The sequence below is a fragment of the Odontomachus brunneus genome, unplaced genomic scaffold (genome assembly GCF_010583005.1).
Source record: "Odontomachus brunneus isolate Ranch 3 - 2012 unplaced genomic scaffold, Obru_v1 Obru_scaffold_063, whole genome shotgun sequence".
Lineage (NCBI taxonomy): Eukaryota > Metazoa > Arthropoda > Insecta > Hymenoptera > Formicidae > Odontomachus > Odontomachus brunneus.
Genome location: NW_022639513.1, coordinates 328,271 through 347,663, shown reverse-complemented (window position 1 = coordinate 347,663; position 19,393 = coordinate 328,271). Strand labels below are relative to the sequence as shown.

At 35.8% G+C, this 19,393-nt stretch overlaps 2 protein-coding genes across 13 annotated transcripts in view; one reads left to right on the top strand and one right to left on the bottom strand.

Moving 5' to 3' along the window:
• The window catches only part of LOC116846356 (ELKS/Rab6-interacting/CAST family member 1), a 139,412-nt gene that overhangs the window by 78,973 nt on the left and 41,046 nt on the right, over positions 1 to 19,393 (bottom strand). For all 5 annotated transcript variants that reach the window (XM_032820066.1, XM_032820067.1, XM_032820068.1 and 2 more), the window contains exons 3-4: positions 5,907 to 6,003; positions 2,494 to 2,549 (exon numbers count right to left, since the gene is read on the bottom strand). In XM_032820066.1, the coding sequence (XP_032675957.1) occupies positions 2,494 to 2,549; positions 5,907 to 6,003 (153 nt within the window). The remainder of the gene's footprint in view (positions 1 to 2,493; positions 2,550 to 5,906; positions 6,004 to 19,393) is intronic.
• Positions 7,689 to 17,265, top strand: LOC116846361 (cytochrome P450 4C1-like). 8 transcript variants are annotated; one of them, XM_032820076.1, is made up of 14 exons: positions 9,554 to 9,719; positions 11,676 to 11,970; positions 12,077 to 12,299; positions 12,520 to 12,629; positions 12,823 to 12,913; positions 13,187 to 13,372; positions 13,765 to 13,858; positions 13,986 to 14,088; positions 14,247 to 14,346; positions 14,421 to 14,527; positions 15,653 to 15,721; positions 16,068 to 16,236; positions 16,732 to 16,911; positions 16,975 to 17,265. In XM_032820076.1, the coding sequence occupies exons 3-14, from the start codon at positions 12,143 to 12,145 to the stop codon at positions 17,139 to 17,141; spliced, it is 1,533 nt and encodes a 510-aa protein (XP_032675967.1). In that variant the 5' UTR covers positions 9,554 to 9,719; positions 11,676 to 11,970; positions 12,077 to 12,142; the 3' UTR covers positions 17,142 to 17,265. The 8 variants fall into 8 exon arrangements, with proteins under 8 accessions (XP_032675974.1, XP_032675967.1, XP_032675971.1 ...); XM_032820080.1 differs by having other exon boundaries at positions 11,676 to 11,992; XM_032820077.1 differs by having other exon boundaries at positions 9,557 to 9,715.

Below are 19,393 nucleotides of genomic sequence, written 5' to 3'. Positions count from 1 at the left end.
TTCTTTACATTAATGTCCGCTACGACTCTGTTAATCGTATGTTTTGTAATAACTAAAATACGAATGTGCAGCAACATAGCCATCTTGTCCTGATATCGGGTTCAGTTGTCCAGTAGCGAAGAGTGAGAAGGCCACGTATATGTATTCTGATTAATAGTCCAGAGTCTTCGCGCGAGAAGACCACAACCCTCTTGCCAACTCTTAATTACAAATCAACCTTTTTTCTCGTTCGCCTATATTCTATATTTCAATCATTTTATGAATGAAAATTGAATTTATTACCGGAAACAGTATATTATATAAGGAATTTTATTCTAGCTAGTAACACATTACTTAATTTTATTCAGGCATGATGGGGAATATTAATGCAAAATTTCAGGAGGCTCGAAAATTTACTTTGCTATTACCAAGTAGTTTTTTTTATTTCTTAATTGTAATGTTACTTCGATTTTAATGAGACTCAGAGAAAAGTGTATTTATATTCTAAAAGAATCATTTCGTGATTTTGTATTTTTCTCTCACTACTTTTCTCAAAATAAATATTAAAAAAAACACATGAGCAAAACATACTCCTGGGGTCATATAGTTCCGACCTACTCTATACACCGTCGCGTTATGAGCGTGAATTTTTGAAAACTGCTGCATAGTGGCGCGAAGGGGAAAAGTGCGCGCGTTCATACACTTCGTGAGAGAGTAAACCTGCGATTACGTGCACGCTGGACGCGAGCATGAGTGCGAATTTATGTGCGTGTTGTGTGTTTGTGTGTGGATGCGGGTATGTGCGTTGGAAGACGAAGGACGGTGCGTACGAATATATGTTCGTGTACCTGTGTGTACTGTATGTGTGTGTGTGTGTGTGTGTGTTGGGCGTATCTGTCGGCTGTAAACATGTACTCGCCGCGCATCGTTGAGTATCGGTGTGTGAGAGCCCCGGCGATTTTCCATCTCTGATTTGATTTTCCACCCTGGGGAAGGCGGAAGCGCCGTCAAAAGCGCCGGAACAGACGGAACACCACGAATTGTTCCGGGAGATGTAGCGCCGAAATATCTCGATTGCACGAGCTACACCGCGAGATGAGGTCGGATCGCTAGGTCGAGAGTCGAGTTTGCTCTTTAACCCGTTAACCATCGCGCGTGTGCCTCGCGGTTCGCACGAGAAGCCTCATCGGTCTGGGCGATCACAGCGAGAGAGAGAGGGAGAGTGAAAGAGAGCGCGTGAAGAAAGAGGCACAGAAAAGTACGCGACACAGTCGAAGAGCAGCGATAAGCAATCCTGGCCACGATCGAGGCGGGAATCCTCCCTCGAGGATTCCGAAACGATCACTCCAGCTAGATACAGCACGACGTCGCGAGTGCGACGTCGTTGCTACGAGTAGGAAACCCTCGGATTGTCGAGTCTTCCCCCTTGAATCTCCCAACTCTTCAGCCTCTCTCTCTCTCTCTCTCTCTCTCTCTCTCTCTCTCCGCGGAATGCTTCCGCCATTTCTCGCGGATTTCCGACGGATTCCTTCGAGGTTTCCTCGCGTCCGCGCCGGAATCGGAAGACTCTCCGGCCGGGTCGTTCGAGCCGGGTCTCGTCGGATGTAATCGAAAGTTGCCTCGCGCACCTGTCCCACCTGTCGTTTCCGCGAGTTCCCGAAGCTCGCGTCGCGTCAATGTTCCGGCCGCCTCTGTCTATCGGCGTCTCCCGATCTCGCATGTGCTTCATATAATACCGTACCTTAATCTCGCCGCGAGATTGCGGAACATAGAACGGGAGAGCCCTTCCGCCGCTCGATGGCAGCCCGATCGATCGCGGGGGCAATGATCGAGTTGAGTCGCACGAGGCGAGAGGAGTGCCTCGTACCTCGACCCTGTCGGTCCCTCGAATCGAGGGTGAGCCGCCACCCCCGGGGGAGGAAGCTAACAAGAGCGAGGGGACCACTCCACTCACCCCCTGCGGCGCTCGCCTGTTCGTATCGCGTTTATATTTTCCGCTTCTCCAGAATGCACTTTGTTCCCCTCTCATTTTTTTCTTTTTTCCTACTTTCTTGGGGAATATATATATATATATATATATATATATATGTATATATATATATGTATATATATGGTGATATACACAAGTATTCTCAAGCGTGAGCACACGACGAAAGACACGGGGCGAAAAAGTAAAAGCGATTGGCAGTGCAATAATTGGCTACTCGCAAGCAACTACTCGCACAAAACAATGGGCAGCGATTTTCAAAATGTCAGCGCATACGTGTATATACAATTGTACACACACAAATAATGACACAGCAGAGATGGGCGGATAGAGCTGATGCACAGATATATACACATATGCGTCGATACGTTAATGAGCGTCGATCGTAATGAGAGTGACACACACACGCACATGTACATATATACATATATGTATATACATATATGCGCGTATGTATACATATATATATAGATTTATAATTATGAGTATATATATATATGCGACATGGGTAGAAATAGCGTAAGGACCTGCTTCTGGGCCATCGACTGCATCTGCTGGAACATGATCCTTTCCTCCTCTTTTCCTAGAACAATAGAAAGTAACGAGGAACTCTTGGAGGAACTGTTGGTCCCAGGTTTTCGGATCGTCAGTGTGATTATGTGTCTCGTGGACGTTTTTTGTGTCTATGTGTATGTGGATGTGTGATCGTGTGCGTGGGTGTGTGGATATGTGTGCATGTGTGTGTGTGTGTGCACGCGCGCGCACGCGTGTGTGTGTAAGTCGATGCGTGAAATTTTCAATCGATTCTGATGATTACCTACAACAGTTTACACTCGACCGCAATCTTTGCCAATTTTTCTCTTCAGCATCGTGTTCAAATTACCCGAGCACAAAAAGAATCATATGCAATTACACATAAAAAATGATATAAAATTATATATAAATTATATATAATTATCGTACATGTGGATCTTTATATATTGTTTGCATGTGTAATCATAGGTAATTATGCAGGGTGTTTTAGTAAATGTGGACAATCTCCTAGGAATATATAGTTCAGATGAAAATAACCCCTATAAGTTCATCTAAAATTTTTCCCTACAATGCTCCTTACTGAGATATTCGTCTCTGAAACTGGGATCTGTAAAGCTTTTTCTAAAACAACTATATAGCAGATTTTGATAATCTTTATATTATCTTGATAATCGTTAGGATTTTATAAAGTTAAGGAATTTAATAAATCTTTTGATATCAGGAAGTGAGCGAACTATCTTCAAGTTTGTTAATCCTCATATATTGGAGTAGGGTTTGTTAATTTTAAAACATTCCTTTAAAATCCTCAAACTTTTTTGTAAAAAAAGATATTCTTTTTTAATTAAAAAAAAAAAAAAAACGAATAATTTTTGAGAATACCGCACTTGTGAATAGTGAGAGGTAAAATTATTTTTAAAGATAAGATTATCGTTATTAATAATGGTTTCGTGTAAGACGAAACTCTGAACTAATTAAGTTAAAATTAATTTAAATAAAATAGATTTATCCAAAATCATAACAAATGTTAAATAGCACCTTTTATTCCAATAATTTACATTTTAGCTGGTAATATCAAAAAGTTATTTTTAGAAAATTTCTTTTAAATCCTAATTTCGGGGTCACATATTAGCAGGGGTGTGTTATAGAAAACAATTTTATACGAGCTTATGGGTTTCATTTCACCTGATCTATATACCTCTGGGAGATTGCCAACCTTTACTGAAACACCCCGTATATATCCACACAGAAAACAAATGCTGTTGAACGAAGAAAAGAAAATATTAAACGTCGACCTCACATGTTGCCACAAACACACAAGCAGTTATTTTATTTATATTTGCACAACAGCATTTCCCTCCGTGAGGACATATTTAATTGTGTATGACTTTAGAAGGGTGAGTCGTCTAAAATTAGATTTTAAAATATTTGTTGTTTTTTTGTATTAGAAGAGAAAATATGTAAAGAATAAATTGTACGGTTGAAAGAGATAAATATTGTGACTAGCGAAATATCAACGCGGGAAAAGGAAGTTTGGTTGGATGAACTAATTTTTAATTAAATATGAACGACTAAGAAATTTCAATTGAAATTACTAGGTTTCTGTTTAAATTAACCAGGAATCTTGATAATTTAGACTGAATTTTGATAACTTCAACTTGAGTTTCTGAATTGTTCATATTTCGCCAGCAATTGATTCATCTAACCAAACTTTTTTTCTGAAGGTCGTTATTACTCACACAACACAACGTCTAAAATCGGAACATAATCTAAAAGATATCTTAAAGACGTCTCTGAGACGTCGGAATATAAGACGTCTCTAAGATGTCTTTAAAACGTCTTTAAGATATCTTATGTCTCAACTTTAGGTGTTGTGTTCTTTTCTACATTGAGACAAAAATATTTGAAAATTTATTTGTAGGGAATTTATTTCCATAAAGATTGCTTATGGAAATAAATTTTATTTAGAAAAAGTAAACTTTATTTCACAGAAATAAATTTTATATCTCGTAAATAAATTTTCAAACATCTTTTTCTCAGAGCGATGTAAAGAAAAACAGATATTTTAGAACCTGACATTAAGTGATTCATCCTCTGTACATGGCCATAATAGACAAAATTCATATATAATTCATATATAATAATTTTTCCTGGGTATTTATATCGCGACAGACGGAACAATGTACTGAGAAAAAAGAATATTCGAAAATGTATTTGTGGACTAAAAGTTTCATTTCAAAGAGAATAAACCTTGTGTCTCACAGAAACAAACTTTACTATCCACAAGTAAATTTTCAAGTATACTTTTCTTCTGTGGTTGCAGCCGTTTTTATGGTATCCTAAGCAAGGGAAATAAAATTCGGTCTATCAATCGCTCCCAATGGAAATCGAAGATATGAGCAAGATATCGACACGTGGGCGAGGCGCGTGTTCGCGCACCGCTCTCGCCGAGTGTGCCGAAACGTGACAATTTATTCCGCAATATGTGCCTCGATCTCGAGATCCGCTCGTTAGTTATCGTGTCGCGAACCGAAGCAGCATACTCTCGATGTCGCGTACTTCGTCAGCGTGTTTCGCGAACGGGCCGCTCTCGTTATAAGGGAGACTTCTCGTCTATCTTTTTATTCTCCTTGCCGTGGGGCTCGTTTGCGGGTGTATCTCTTGAAAATTCTATTTTCCCGCACGCCGTCTTTTACCATCCGTGCGCCGTCGGTTCCGCAGGATGCGATCATGCGGGTCGCAGGACGGCGAAACGAGAGCTGTGAAAGCGCGCGGGGTTTGCCCGCTCCGGCGAGTTGCCGCGACCGGACCTAACGAGATAATTCGATACACCTTTACGGCTGCCGAGGACGACCGACGTATACGCGAAAAATTCGTCGAGAGGGGAAATCGAGTCTCGCCTTCGTTAGCGGAGGCGTATCGCGCGGTTCATTTGCCTTTGCCGAGTATATCGACGGGCAAGCGTTTCCTCGCGCGAGCGAGACATTCGACCTCGCACTCAATTCCGGCTCACTTCACGGCTGTGTGCGCGCGCGCGTGTGTTCGTTATGCCGCGCGAAGTCGCTTGGAAATTCGCGCGCTGTAATACGGCGAAATTGCGGAAAATTACCGCGGAGATCTCACAGGAGGCTAGGCAAGGCAAACGAGTCGAAAAGCCCTCGTCCGAGCTGCCGAAAAAAAAACGATATTTTTCCTTTCGAGAGATGCGGTGTGGAAAAATCGAGCGCGAAACTTCGTTCATTTCGAGCGCGAAAGCATTTGGACCATCCGCGAGCTTCTCTTTCTGTCGATTTCACCGCAGTATTCACTAACGATCGACGGTCACACTTGGAATTCCTCGCAACAGGATGCAGTGTTAAAGATCATTCATTAAAGTAGTTTGAAGAGGGAATTGCAATCAACGACTCACCCATCCCCTTGTTCTGAAGCATCTCGAGGAGCTTCTTGATGCTCTCATCGCGAGCTTGCAGTGTCTGCTTTTGCGTCTCTATTCTTAATTCCAGCTCCTGTAATGAGAAATGCAGTTAATTAACAGTGAAGAAATCACAGTGTGCGTTACTAAGCGTACAGCTTTGCGAGACCGGATGAACGCGTCTGATTTTAGCATCAGTACTCTCTGAATTTCTTGGAGTGAAAGAAGGCAGCCATGTTTCGCCTGATTTTGGGTCCATGACATTTTTTTTACATACAATTAAGGATTATGTCGAGTCCATTGTGAATATGTAATTCTCTAATCTGAGCCGCGAGAGATTTCCACAGCCCTCTTGTTGACTTTTAATTGGGCCAACTTTACTTCGTGCACTTATGTGCACTATTTCTAATTATTTTATAAATAAAAATTGCATTTATTATGAAAAACAATATATCACACATTTGCAAGAAATTTCATTCTAGCTAGTAACATATCGCTTCATTTTATTCGTTTACAATGAAGAATATTAATACAAGATTTCGAGAGGCTCGAAAATTTACTCTTTGCTGTTAAATCAAAAAATAAGAAAAAGGGCAATTCGAATTCAAGCACAGGATTAATAGTGCTATATACCATATGAGTAAAAACCATCCTTGTGTTAGGAAAACGTGTAATATTTATTGAACATGAATAATCAATATAAAACAATCATACGTTTCGGCTCAACCATGAACCCTCTTCAGTGATAATAAAACTCAAGGTTTACGATACGAACGCATTACAATTAGTTAAAGACCTGAATAAATTGACATGAATTTTAATCACAATATTAAAGCCGACAAGATCGTTACCGAAATAATATTAAGTAGTTAATTAATATTGAGAAGTAGCCGTCATAACTATAAAAAATCATAAAATAAAATAAAAGTAAGAAAAATTGAAATATAATAAATAATTAAAACTGACAATATAAAATACCTTTGTTGAGTTCAGTTAAAAGTAAACCGATCCTGTCAACGATAACATCGCCGCGTCTTCGAAATACAAATAATTACAGATTTATATGCATTAACAATACGGAAACGACTTGTGGAAGAGAAAGAAATCAAAACAAAGTTTATTTTCATAACAAGCCGCAGTAGCTGGTGCCCAAATATTCGATATCCTTTTGTGAGTTAAGACCTTGCTTCTGCAATTTGATGAAAATCATTTCTGAGATCAGGCATTTTAAGTAAAAGCGTTCCTCATGTAAAACTTTGTTACCAAATCAGTTTTTTTTTCTACTTCTTAACTCTAATATTATCCCGATTTTAATGAAACTAAGAGAAAAGTATATTTATGTTTTGAAAGAACCATTTCGCGATTTTCTACCCACTATTACTTTCAAGATAAATACTAAAGAAAAGCACATACGCCTGGAGCCATATAGCCCCGATTTTCCCTACATTTACTTCACATCTCGAGCGGAATCATCACTTCGACATTTTGGGCTTCGCATGGCGTTATAAAAGTAGAGAAAAAAGACAGAAAATAAAGAAAGCAGAAGCGATAAAGCCTCGCTCGTAGCCGTCCAATACACTCGATTCGCGCGAACATCAACGTCAGGGAGATAGTGCAGCCGCTTAACGACCGCGTAACGAATTTAGCATGCCTCTTTGACGGTGAGAAAGTAATTAGTCCGGAATTAGACGCTGTTGGCCTTCCAACCGGCTTTTCCCGCTGCGAGGGGAACGCTCGCGTGCGATATTACTGCGATTATTGCGGGGCCTCGCGCGCTGAAAACACGAGAATTCTCGGACGTTACCGAGCAAGAAAGCCGCGCACGGCCGATGTGGCCGATAATTAATTCGATCGAACTGCTTTCGAGATGAAAACCCAGCCGTGAATATTCGCGCGGCGCGCCAGCCCGAAACAGCACGGAACTACGTTCCGCACGTGAGTAAAAACGGCCAAGAAAAACGTTCGTGTAAGCGCATCTTGCGGGTTCCCTCGAACGTTTGGGAGAGTGTCGACGAACCGGCGTACGACCGGCAGATTCGGCAATGAGAGTTCGCGAGGGGACGAGAAAGCGAGTGCATAATCTGGCGAGAGGCCAAAGGCGACCAGTTGCTTCCTGTACGTTGTACATTTGACCTGTCTGCGACATCTCGGCCGCGAGACATTCGTGCTTGCTCCGTTTCTTACCAGATTAGACTACTTCCCAGCGGAGTAGCCGTGGAAATTCCTTTTCGCTTCGAGTTATTGCCGTGTGCACACAAATCGCGTCTCTCACGAATTGTATGCTTGCATACAACAGAAAAGTATATCATTCTATCGCTAAAAAAAGCAACCTTTCGGGTTATCTTCTTTCTTTTCATACGGAAAAAAAATCTCAATTGGTACAATCTAATTGAAGATTAGAAAGAACTAATTGAAGATTAGATGGTCAGAAGTGATATGTTATGAAAACTCTGTATGAAAACTCTGAATATTCGGCGACATTAGAACTCGGCTGAGACAACTACAGCCGAATTTTCGTCTGGTCTCTGAGCGATAAGAGAGACGTCGCAAACAAGATTTATCTGTAAATCTATAGATTTGTAGATCTACGGATAAGTCTTGTTTGCGACGTCTCTCTTATCGCGTAAGAGAGTATTCTTATTTAAATAAACATATTCCTCTTGATATATTCAAGAGGAATATGTTTATTTGAATAAGAGATCTATAGATTATTTAGAATAATATCTAGCAAACAAATAATCTACTTGATTAAAAGGGCAATATCTTTTCGATAAAAGTTCTCGTTTATAACATGGTATTATAGGAAACTTGCAGCTAAAGCTTTTTTATTTAGGATGTACTCATCCTAAATTTGAGAAAAGCTCATTATACCATTATATCATATAAAAAAAATCTCAAAACAAGAATTTATTTCCTCGACAAGAGATATGATAGGAAATAATATGCCAGTTATGACAGGAGTCGAAGTAATAGTATAGATTGTGATAATAAATTTGATTAATATAACATTCAAATATTATCATTTACTTGTAGTTTAAATCACGAACTTGTAGACTTTGAAGGTTTTAAATACATCCCTTCATTTACTAATTATAGCCCGAACGCGTCAATAGTCTCTTTTATTTTGTGACAACCAGGAGCGCTTCTGAACTTTATTCAGAAAAATGTATGGTCATCGTTTAGTAAACGAGTGTATATGATTGCCACTTATATATATTATTGCTATGACACGCGTTTACGTGTGCAATTGCGAGTATATGTATAGTAGGCATATTGAACAGAGAAGTCAGGAGATTTAGATGGAAATATTATAATAGGCAATGTTGAAAATATAGAGTATTGTAAGCACATAGAGCGTCGAAAATCTTTAAGATATAAATGACTAAGATTCACACTTTGACAAATTTTGTGCGGAAGTTTCCGTATTGTTTCGTTTTCCAACGGTATATACCTCTGATGCGTGTAATTGCGAAATCTCTAAGGTCACAGTTCCAATTATGGGTTGATTCCTAATTTCTAGTCAAATTTGGTTTGTTAAAGCATTAAAAATATAAACATTGTGATGAAACATTAAGATAAAAATACAAACATTTTAACGATATGATTAACCTTGGGCCTTGTGAGATTCAGTATAAAATGTTTATCATTAATAAAAAAGAAGTAATCAGATCATGACCGCTTTAAAAAAAAATGCAGACTCAGCGATTCTGCTCAGCGACAGTCCACAATGAAATTGTCAGTTTCGTTCAGTCATCGCTGGGCTGTGTTATAGTCTGGAATCTTTTCAATGTGACCGTAGAATTTTCGTAAGTAAGTAAACCTCATTCATTTTATTTCGAGTCAGTTAAAGTAAATTCATACTTAGTACAAAATCCGATTATATTTTAATTATCTTTTCTTAAATATATTGCTCAGTAAACAGTAATGAATAACACGTTATAGGTAATCAGATAAATCTATAGACTACGGTAAAATGACATTTTTTAAATAAAAAAGTAATGTTTTTAACTTATGTTTTTATGTGGTTATTATAACTAGTATTAATATATAGGTAATATAGTATATAAGTAATATATATACATGTGTATATATATATTTAGAGAAAGAAATAAGAACTCGCAAACGAAGATATCAATCAAAAAATAGGAAAAAGGGGGCAATTCGAGTTCAAGCATAGGACTAATAGTGTTACCATATGGGTAAAACCTTCCTTGTGTTAGGAAATCGTGTAATATTTATGAACATGAATAATCAATATAAAACAATCATACGTTATGTTGGTCAAACTAGTAGAAGACTCTCTACACGTATTGCCGAACATAGGAGAATTCCTAGGAGTTCTACGGTGGAGTTAACGGCCATACAGGAACATCGTTTGAGGAAGAACCATGATTTCGATTGGGATCATGCCAAAGTTTTACATGAACGCTTTTACTTGAAACACCTGATTTCAAAAATGATTTTCATTAAATTTCAAAAGTATGGTCTTAACTCACAAAAGGATACTGAATATTTAGGCAGCAGCTACTGCGGCTTGTTATGAAAATAAACTTTGTTTTGGTTTCCTTCTCTTCCACAAGTCGTTTCCGCAATATTAATGCTATATAAATCTATAATTATTTGTATTTCGTAGACGTGGCGATGTTATCATTGACAGGATCGGTTTATTTTTAGCTGAGCTCAACAAAGGTATTTTATATTGTCAGTTTTAATTATTTATTATATTTCAATTTTATTTACTTTTATTTTATTTTATGATTTTTTATAGTTATGACGGCTACTTCTCAATATTAATTAACTACTTAATATTATTTCGGTAACGATCTTGTCGGCTTTAATATTGTGATTAACATTCATGTCAATTTATTCAGGTCTTTAACTAATTGTAATGCGTTCATATCGTAAACCTTGAGTTTTTATTATCACTGAAGAGGGTTCATGTTTGAGCCGAAACGTGATATGATTGTTTTATATTGATTATTCATGTTCAATATATATTACACGATTTCCTAACACAAGGAAGGTTTTACCCATATGGCACTATTAGTCCTGTGCTTGAACTCGAATTGCCCCTTTTTTCCTATTTTTTGATGTGTATATATATATATATATATATATATATATATATATATATATATATATATATAGGTAATATTTAGATTATTTTTTAGTTAATTTATGAAATAGATAGAGAAAGAAAGAAAGATATGTATGTGAGAGAGGGAGAAAGACAGAGGGAGAGAGAGAGAAGTATTTATTAATATTTATTATAAAAACAACTTATGTTGATTGCGCTATTCCACAAATGAAGAAAAATTACGATTATTTGTTATCAGATTATTAAACATTTGATTTAAAGTGCGCATTTAAAGCTGCCAGACTTGTATCATATTATCAAATTCGCGTCGAGATTTATATCATGATCGTTTAAGGACAGGACGCCATTAAAATTTGATACGTTGATACGTTGACCATAATCGATTTGGAATCGGTATTTCGCCGTTACGTCAAAGAAATTATGCGTGATATGGACATCAATTCCATCTATCATATGGATATCTATTCCTATCTAAGTCATAATCGAATGACTTCTCTTCATGTCGAAAGTGGAGCAGAGAAGCATGCTTCTCTTTTTTTCTGTTGTTTTCCTTTTCACCAGCACGCCACTCTTCCTTTTTTTCTATTTTAACGTACAATGTAGGTGATAGTAGCCAATTGTATAGAAAGAGATGTCGTCTACACACACTGAACGTATGTATGTTTAAGGACACGAATATATCTAATGGAAAAACAAACAAAATATACATATCACAGATATGACTGCGGCTATATAAATACAGCTCGAAAATTGGACTTTATTACAGTATCGTATTAGCGTATCGTATCACAATGAAATATGCGATTCGCGATATACGATCGGTGATATACGATACAAGTTTAGTGATAACTTAAAGTGTTGAGACGTACGTCGACGTACCAAACGTTGCCGCCAGTTCTTCAAGCTCTCCTGTATTGTATCTTTCTGAATTTTGGAATTACACAACTGCTCATTCTTATAAATGTATGAATGCTTGCAATTTTATGTGCGTTACGTAAATTTATGTAAATATTTATACATTATTGTGGATTGTTCTTCGTAAAACCGTATTACATTTTTTCTGTTGCAGCATAACTCTTGAAGGATAAAAAGAGAACGACGGAAGTTTTTAAATCGGTCATCATCTCAACGAACAATGATTGTCACTTTACTGTTAATATGCTTCTTTATCATGCTCTTTCATTATTATATCGTTCATTTTAGTAAAAAGGGACGACTTATTAATCGTATACCGGGAGTAAAGCCACTTCCTATTTTAGGCAATTGTTTACGTTATGCTTTCATCTCGCCAGGTAAGTAAAGTTATGTGAACCTTTATTTAATCAATTATTGATTTATGCTTGTCACTCATACATAATGAAGAATTAAATTAATATTACTAATCAAAATTCCAACAACTTGTTACCGAGATGCAAAATGTCAATGGTAATTAAGTCATATAGTGATTCGCCGAAAAGAATAGTACTATAATAGTAGAGAACACTCATAACTTTAATATTTTTTACATTTTAGAGGAAATGTGGTCGCATACACGTAATTTGATGGTTACATATTATCCAATTCTTAAGTTTTGGTATTTTACGGTTCCTAACGTTATAATTGTACATCCGGACTATATAGAGGTAAAGGAACTATCACAGAAAACAAATTCATCTTATTTACCATATAGCGTTTTCACTAACGATGACTATAGCCGGTGGCTTCAATTCTAGAATCGTACACACATCTCTTAGCGTATTACACATTCCATGTTTTTAACTCTATAATTCGATAATATCGACGTAATTTTTAATTTTGTGACGTCTATGATTTTAGAACATGCTAAACAGCACGAAACACACCGTAAAAGGTTTCGTTTACGAACTACTTCGTCCTTGGCTAGGCGATGGCCTTCTCATTAGCAAAGGTAATACGATAGAATTAATAATGGCGCACATTGTATCTTTCTATGCGTAATTCTTGTCAAGATTATTGCCAAGGCCCCTCGAATATATGAAACTTTCTCATGAACAACTTTTTGATAGGACAAATATGTTTAGAGTTATTAGCTTGTAACACTTTACGTGGGTCACCCTGTATATATTTATGTGTGTGTATGTGTATATTTGTGTATATGTATGTATGTGTGTATATAACGCGATATTATCTTATCTTATTATTATTTTTATCTCTTCTACAGGCATAAAGTGGCAAAACAGACGGAAGATACTAACTTCTGCATTTCACTTTTCTATACTGAAAGACTTTGTTGAGATCTTCATCGAGGAGGGTAATAGGATAACGGAATCTTTTAATCATATGGAAGAGTCGATTATCGAAAACATGCAATTCTTTACCAGTCATCACACGTTAAACGCAATATGTGGTATATATTATTAATTTAATATATATAGTTTTGTATTTCTTTTTTTCTAACAAATTCGTGTCTTTTTTTGTACAGAGCTTCAAGAATCCATTAAACATTTATTATGTTGATAATCATTTTTATTAATTTAATCGATTTTTACAGAGTTACACGTTTTAATGTTTTTGAAATCCTCTTTTGAAAGAGAAGAGGGAAACACGATCGAAGAGATAATTCTCTTTGAATTTTCTAAGAAATTGTTTCTGGATTCAAACTAGTTCCTTTTATTCTATGTCTTACAGTTTTCAAATAAGATACGATGGATACCACCTGTGTACAATAGCAAGCCATTGTGGTCAAATAGTATGATCAATAAGTAGACATTTATATGATTTAAATAAATTCACTTGCAGAAACTTCCATGGGCATTTCTTTGAACGATCTTAGTTCGTTTCAACAAGAGTACCGTCAGACAGTTTCTGATATAAGTAAACTTATAACCGATAGGTAATTAGCGAATACGTTTGTTGAAAGAAATTAACGTGTGCTGTTTAGAAGTAATATAACTGCTTTTCTAAACTTATTTAATAATCTCTTATTCTAACTGATTCTCCTATTGTATAATTGTACTTAGGTTTTTCAAACCGTGGCTTTACAGTGACACAATACTCAATTTAACGTCACTGGGTAATAAGCAAGATTTATATTTGAATATCTTGCACTCATTCACTGAAAAAGTAAGTAGCCATGATCATATCATTTAAACGTTTAAGTAAAGTTCTTCCTTCTACATAAATGAAAATGATCGATTCGTGTGCCAAGTAAAACATATTTTTGGTAGTGCGATAACGTAAGTGATGTTACAAGCGTGATTTTATATTTTACATTTTTGTAGATTATTGCGGAAAGAAGACGTTATCACGAACAAAGCGGTGAACAATACTTGAAGTATTTCGAAAACAATACAAAAACTGAAGACACGGAAGTGGCAGGCAGTAAGTTTAGAGAATAGAGAATAATTGTGTGTTTTTTTTACGAAATATATACTCATATAAGTTATATGTTTAAGTTAAAAAGAAGCGAATGGCCATGTTAGATATTTTGATAGCGGCATCTCGCAACAACATGTTAACTGATTCGGACATTAGAGAAGAAGTGGACACCTTTGTATTCGAGGTAAAGGCTTGAGTTTTGTTAAATTGTTGAGAAATATAACGTTTCTATTTGGTTACTGTCAATTATTTTAACAACAATGATGATGATATAATATAAAATATTTTTTTGGGATGTTTCTTAATTGTGTGTATCTTACTATGCACTAATTTCTGCACACGTGTACAATGTTAAATCAATTTTAGGTTTTTCAAACCGTAGTTTTTCAACCACATACTCAGTTGAATATCACTGACAAGTAAACCTATCCAAAGATTACACTTCGATTTCTTTCTAATTTGGTACAAGTGTAAAAGTACAAAAAATTTGTCATATTTTTCATTTTGGCCCACTTTGAGTTTCGCGGGCAGTTTATTATATCTTCTTAATGTTCTCACTCCTATCATCAACAAGTGCAACAAAAATGCATAAGAAATAAAATTGAATACAAGATATAGACGTTTTTGGTTTGCTGATTATGAATATGAAGTCAAATGTGTAAAGTTATTTGTATAATAAATAATAAAATGTTTAAACAAAACATGTAAAAAGTCGAAAAAAATTATTTATACAAATAATTTCTCGGTTTGGCCGAGATTCAAATCATTTTTGACTAATTTAGCACAGATTTGAAATATTGAAATCTCGGCTATCTCGGAATCTCGGCTAAAGAAATTTAGAATGGTTTGTATCTCAGCTATGCCGATTTTGTTAAAATTATTTAACTTATATATATCTTATATTCAATTTTATTTCTTATGTATTTTTGTAATATTTGTTGATGATAGGAGTGAAAATATTAAAAGGCTATAAACTGCCCGTGAAACTCAAAGTAGGCCAAAATGAAAAAAATATGACCTAAATATTTTTTGTACTTCTATATCTGTGTCAAATTAGAAAGAAATTGGAGTGTATCTTTTAGATAGGTTTACTTGTGAGTAATAAACAAGTTAAAAACATTTGAATATCTTGCACTCATTCACTGAAAAAATAAGTAGCTATGATGATATTTAAACGTTTAAGTTCTTCCTCTTGTATGAATAAAAATGATCAATTCGTACGCTAAGTAATATGGGTCAAGTAAGAAATATTTTTGATAGTACGATAACATAAGTGAGAATCAATAGTAAGAAATTCTTATTATTACAGGGTCACGATACCGTAGCGATAGGCCTATGTTTTTGTCTACTACTGTTAGCTGAACACAAGGATATCCAGGTATATTTCTTTCCATTTGTATTATTATTTTATTGTAACTAGATATCGATATATTGTAACTAGATATCGATATCTATATGTATGATAAGTTGCTAACCAATATGTATATACAATTGACTAAGTTTGTTGATTTATTCTATCTGTTTTGTAAATAAGTTCTCGCCAAATAATTGGAGGTAACTTTAAGTTTGGAAAGAATCATATGTGTGCGATTAATTTCTCACAGCGCTTCCTTTTCTGTCCGAAGAGAAATCGTCTTAAGAATACACGAACATTGGCGCTTTAGATTAATAATCAGTACGGATGCAAGCAGTACAATGTGTAATGTGTAAACTTATATTTCTAGGACCGTGTGAGGACGGAAATTTGTGAGGTGATGCAGGAAAATGATGGGAAGCTTACTATGAACGCGTTACAGAATCTATCATATTTAGAGAGATGCATAAAAGAGTCGTTGAGAATGTATCCTAGCGTGCCTATAATATCACGCACTTGTACCGAAGATGTGCAATTAAGTGAGTAATTAACAGAACTCTATATAACAATATTCTATAAAACTACAGAGCAATGTAAACAGATATTAAATTAATAGATTGCATTTTAATGCTTTAACATGCCCTTATAGAAATATCATACTAAGAATCATTGATAATTACTTATTTTCAGTATTAAAAATACTGGATAATAAGTAATTATCAATGATTCTTAGTATGATATTTCTATAAGGGTGGAAAGAAACAAGAAGTTATTTTTACAATAAAATGATGTATATATAAATATAATTTTTCCGATTTTCTATTTCATTGTAAACGTATATTATAGTATTTTTGAGAGTTGAGTTTTTCGCGACAGCTCGCGCATTATTGAACTCAACTTTATGAATTATTTTCCTCTTACAAGAGAATTGCCATGTATGTGTACAATATAATTTACGTGCGAATATGTTTATTTCTTAAGCTCTTTTGTAATCGTTGCAAAACATACTCGATTATGTTCGTTGATATTTTTAGAACCATATTTGGTGCCAGAAGGCACAATGGTACATCTCTTTATCTACGGCCTTCATCACGATAGTAACTTTTGGCCGAATCCGGAAGTATTTGATCCAGACAGATTTTTACCTGAGAATACACAGAAACGTCATCCTTATGCCTATTTGCCGTTCAGCGCGGGATCACGTAATTGCATAGGTAATTTATCAGACTTTAATTTTTTATTCCGCGAATAAATTCTGACAGATTTACGATTGTTAGGTCAACGATTCGCCATGTTAGAACTGAAAGCTCTAGTAGCATCCATGGTGCACAAATTCTACTTGGAACCCGTTGATTATTTGAAGGATGTCAAATTAAAGATGGACATTGTACTACGTGTCGCACGTCCAATTCGCATGAAAGTAATTCCAATCAAACGCATGTAACCATTTCACGTGAATACTGAATTGTAAGAAAAGATCAGTTCGAGCAAAATGTTGCATTTACATTAGTAAGATAATGTAGTTTTATAAGTGACGATTAAACGGAATAAAAATAGATGAGTTAATATTGCTGTCATCATCATTTGTCACGTAATAACGTCTTGAATTGATGAACTCTCTCACACTCTAGTGAGTAATTTTCACACTTCGTAAGCACTTCTCTTATTCAAAGTGTGATATAAAATATAATAAGTAAAAAAAGGCGCCAAGTTCACGAGCTCTCCCATACAAAATAAAGTTATACAAAAGCACCAATACGCGCATTCTATAAAAAATATTTAAAACGGAATATTATCATTTAAACTTCTATTTTTTATAAAAGGAACAATATTAAGTATGGTTAGATTAAGTAGAAATAATAATTTTATATCAAATATTATACACACAATCGAAGGTGATTAAAATTTTTACTATTTTTCCTCAATAACTTTCACAATGTATCTTGTATGCAATAAAAAAATATATATGTGGGATGATGTGGAATGTATGCGGTGTGTGGAATTAGTTCGTAGAGAATGCAGAATTAGTGAGGAAATTATTCGAATATGATACGGAGAGTGCGTGGAATTAGAAGGGATGCGAAAAAGTGTGAAAATAGTGGAATACATGTGGAATGGATGCGGAAAATGAGCGAGAGTAGAATACGGAATATGTGCGGACAGTTCACGGAAAGTATGCGGAATTAGTACAAAAATGATGCGGAGAATGTACGAAAGTAGTGCAGTATAAAAAGTTTGCGGGCAAGTACACATATGGCATGGAACTCAATACGTGGCATCATTTAAAGCTGATCTACAATATGTTCTTTGCATTCTGTTTCTTGTCTTCTGTCTTTTTGTGGCTTAAAGCTTAAGGTTTGAGTCAGAAAGAGATAAAGAGAAAGAAGCAGGAAGCAAAGAGCATATTGTAGATCAGGCTTTAGTGATGTTAGACGCAAAGAAACATTGCTAAAATTGATCGATGACGACGTCTTCGAACTTCTGAATAATAGAACTTGGTTAATTTCTTACTTTGCGCTAGAATATCTCCGACCACAAGGCAAGTAGAACAAAAGTAAAGACAGTTTTGCGATGTAATTGAACTCTGAGCAATCGATTAAGCTCACTTAGAAGTCAGTTCGATCAACTGTTATGACGGCAATGATAATTTTACCTTCGCTGAACTAAAACGCGTTGCGTTAAGACGCGCGGCTGCGCTTTGCGCGTTCATTTGGCACGAGATACGTCTCTTGATTGCACGCAACTCTAATTACACGCCTACGTAAGCCAGTATCGATTCGATATAAAGCTCCGTCTATATAACTCGCTAAACGCAGCTCATAAACGCAGACACAAGATATCAGCTCGCAAGGCGCGTAGTCATACTCGTGCCTAACGTGACGAGTTAATTCAATTCGAACTTTTAGCGTCTGCGTTGCTTCTGCGGCTTCGTCTTGTTGACCAATCACAGAGCAAAAGACATCGAGGAGAGTGTAAAGTGATAGCCTTTGCAACACCAACTTTGCAAAACAAACTGAATCTATAGATCTGTTCTTTTTTTGAATTGAACTGCCTGAACTGGTGCAATAAGTTAGAGTTCGAAGAATTGTTATGATTGACTACACAAACATGATAGAGACAACCTTCTATTCTACTCGCGTCCGTGTACGATTCTGTAAACTGTATATTTTCTTCTCTCTCTCTCTCTCTCTCTGTAAAGAAAATATTTCCTTCATATTTTCTTCTGTAATAAACAAAATACGAGCATGCAACGTAACCATCTTTGCCTGGCACCGTGTCGAATTGTCTAGTAACTCAGAGTAAAGAAGACCACATTTAAAATATCTTTCCCGATTAGTAAATCCGCGATTAATAATCTCCACGAGAGATCTCCAACATAGATCTGTCAGTCTTCAAATAGTGGCCAACTCTACTTCATCCGTTCATATGCTCGATTTCAGTTATTTTTTTTATTAAAATTGCTTTTATTATCCTGAAACAGTGTATCGTATACTCTTGCAGGAAATTTTATTCTAACTAATAATACGTCACTTAAATTTATTCACGATGGAGAACGTTACTAGCAAATTTCGAGACACTCGAAAACGTACTTGGCTCTTTTCTTAAATCTTTTTTATTTGGATATCCAAATAAAAAAGATTTAAGAAAAGAGCCAAGTACGTTTTCGAGTGTCTCGAAATTTGCTAGTAACGTTCT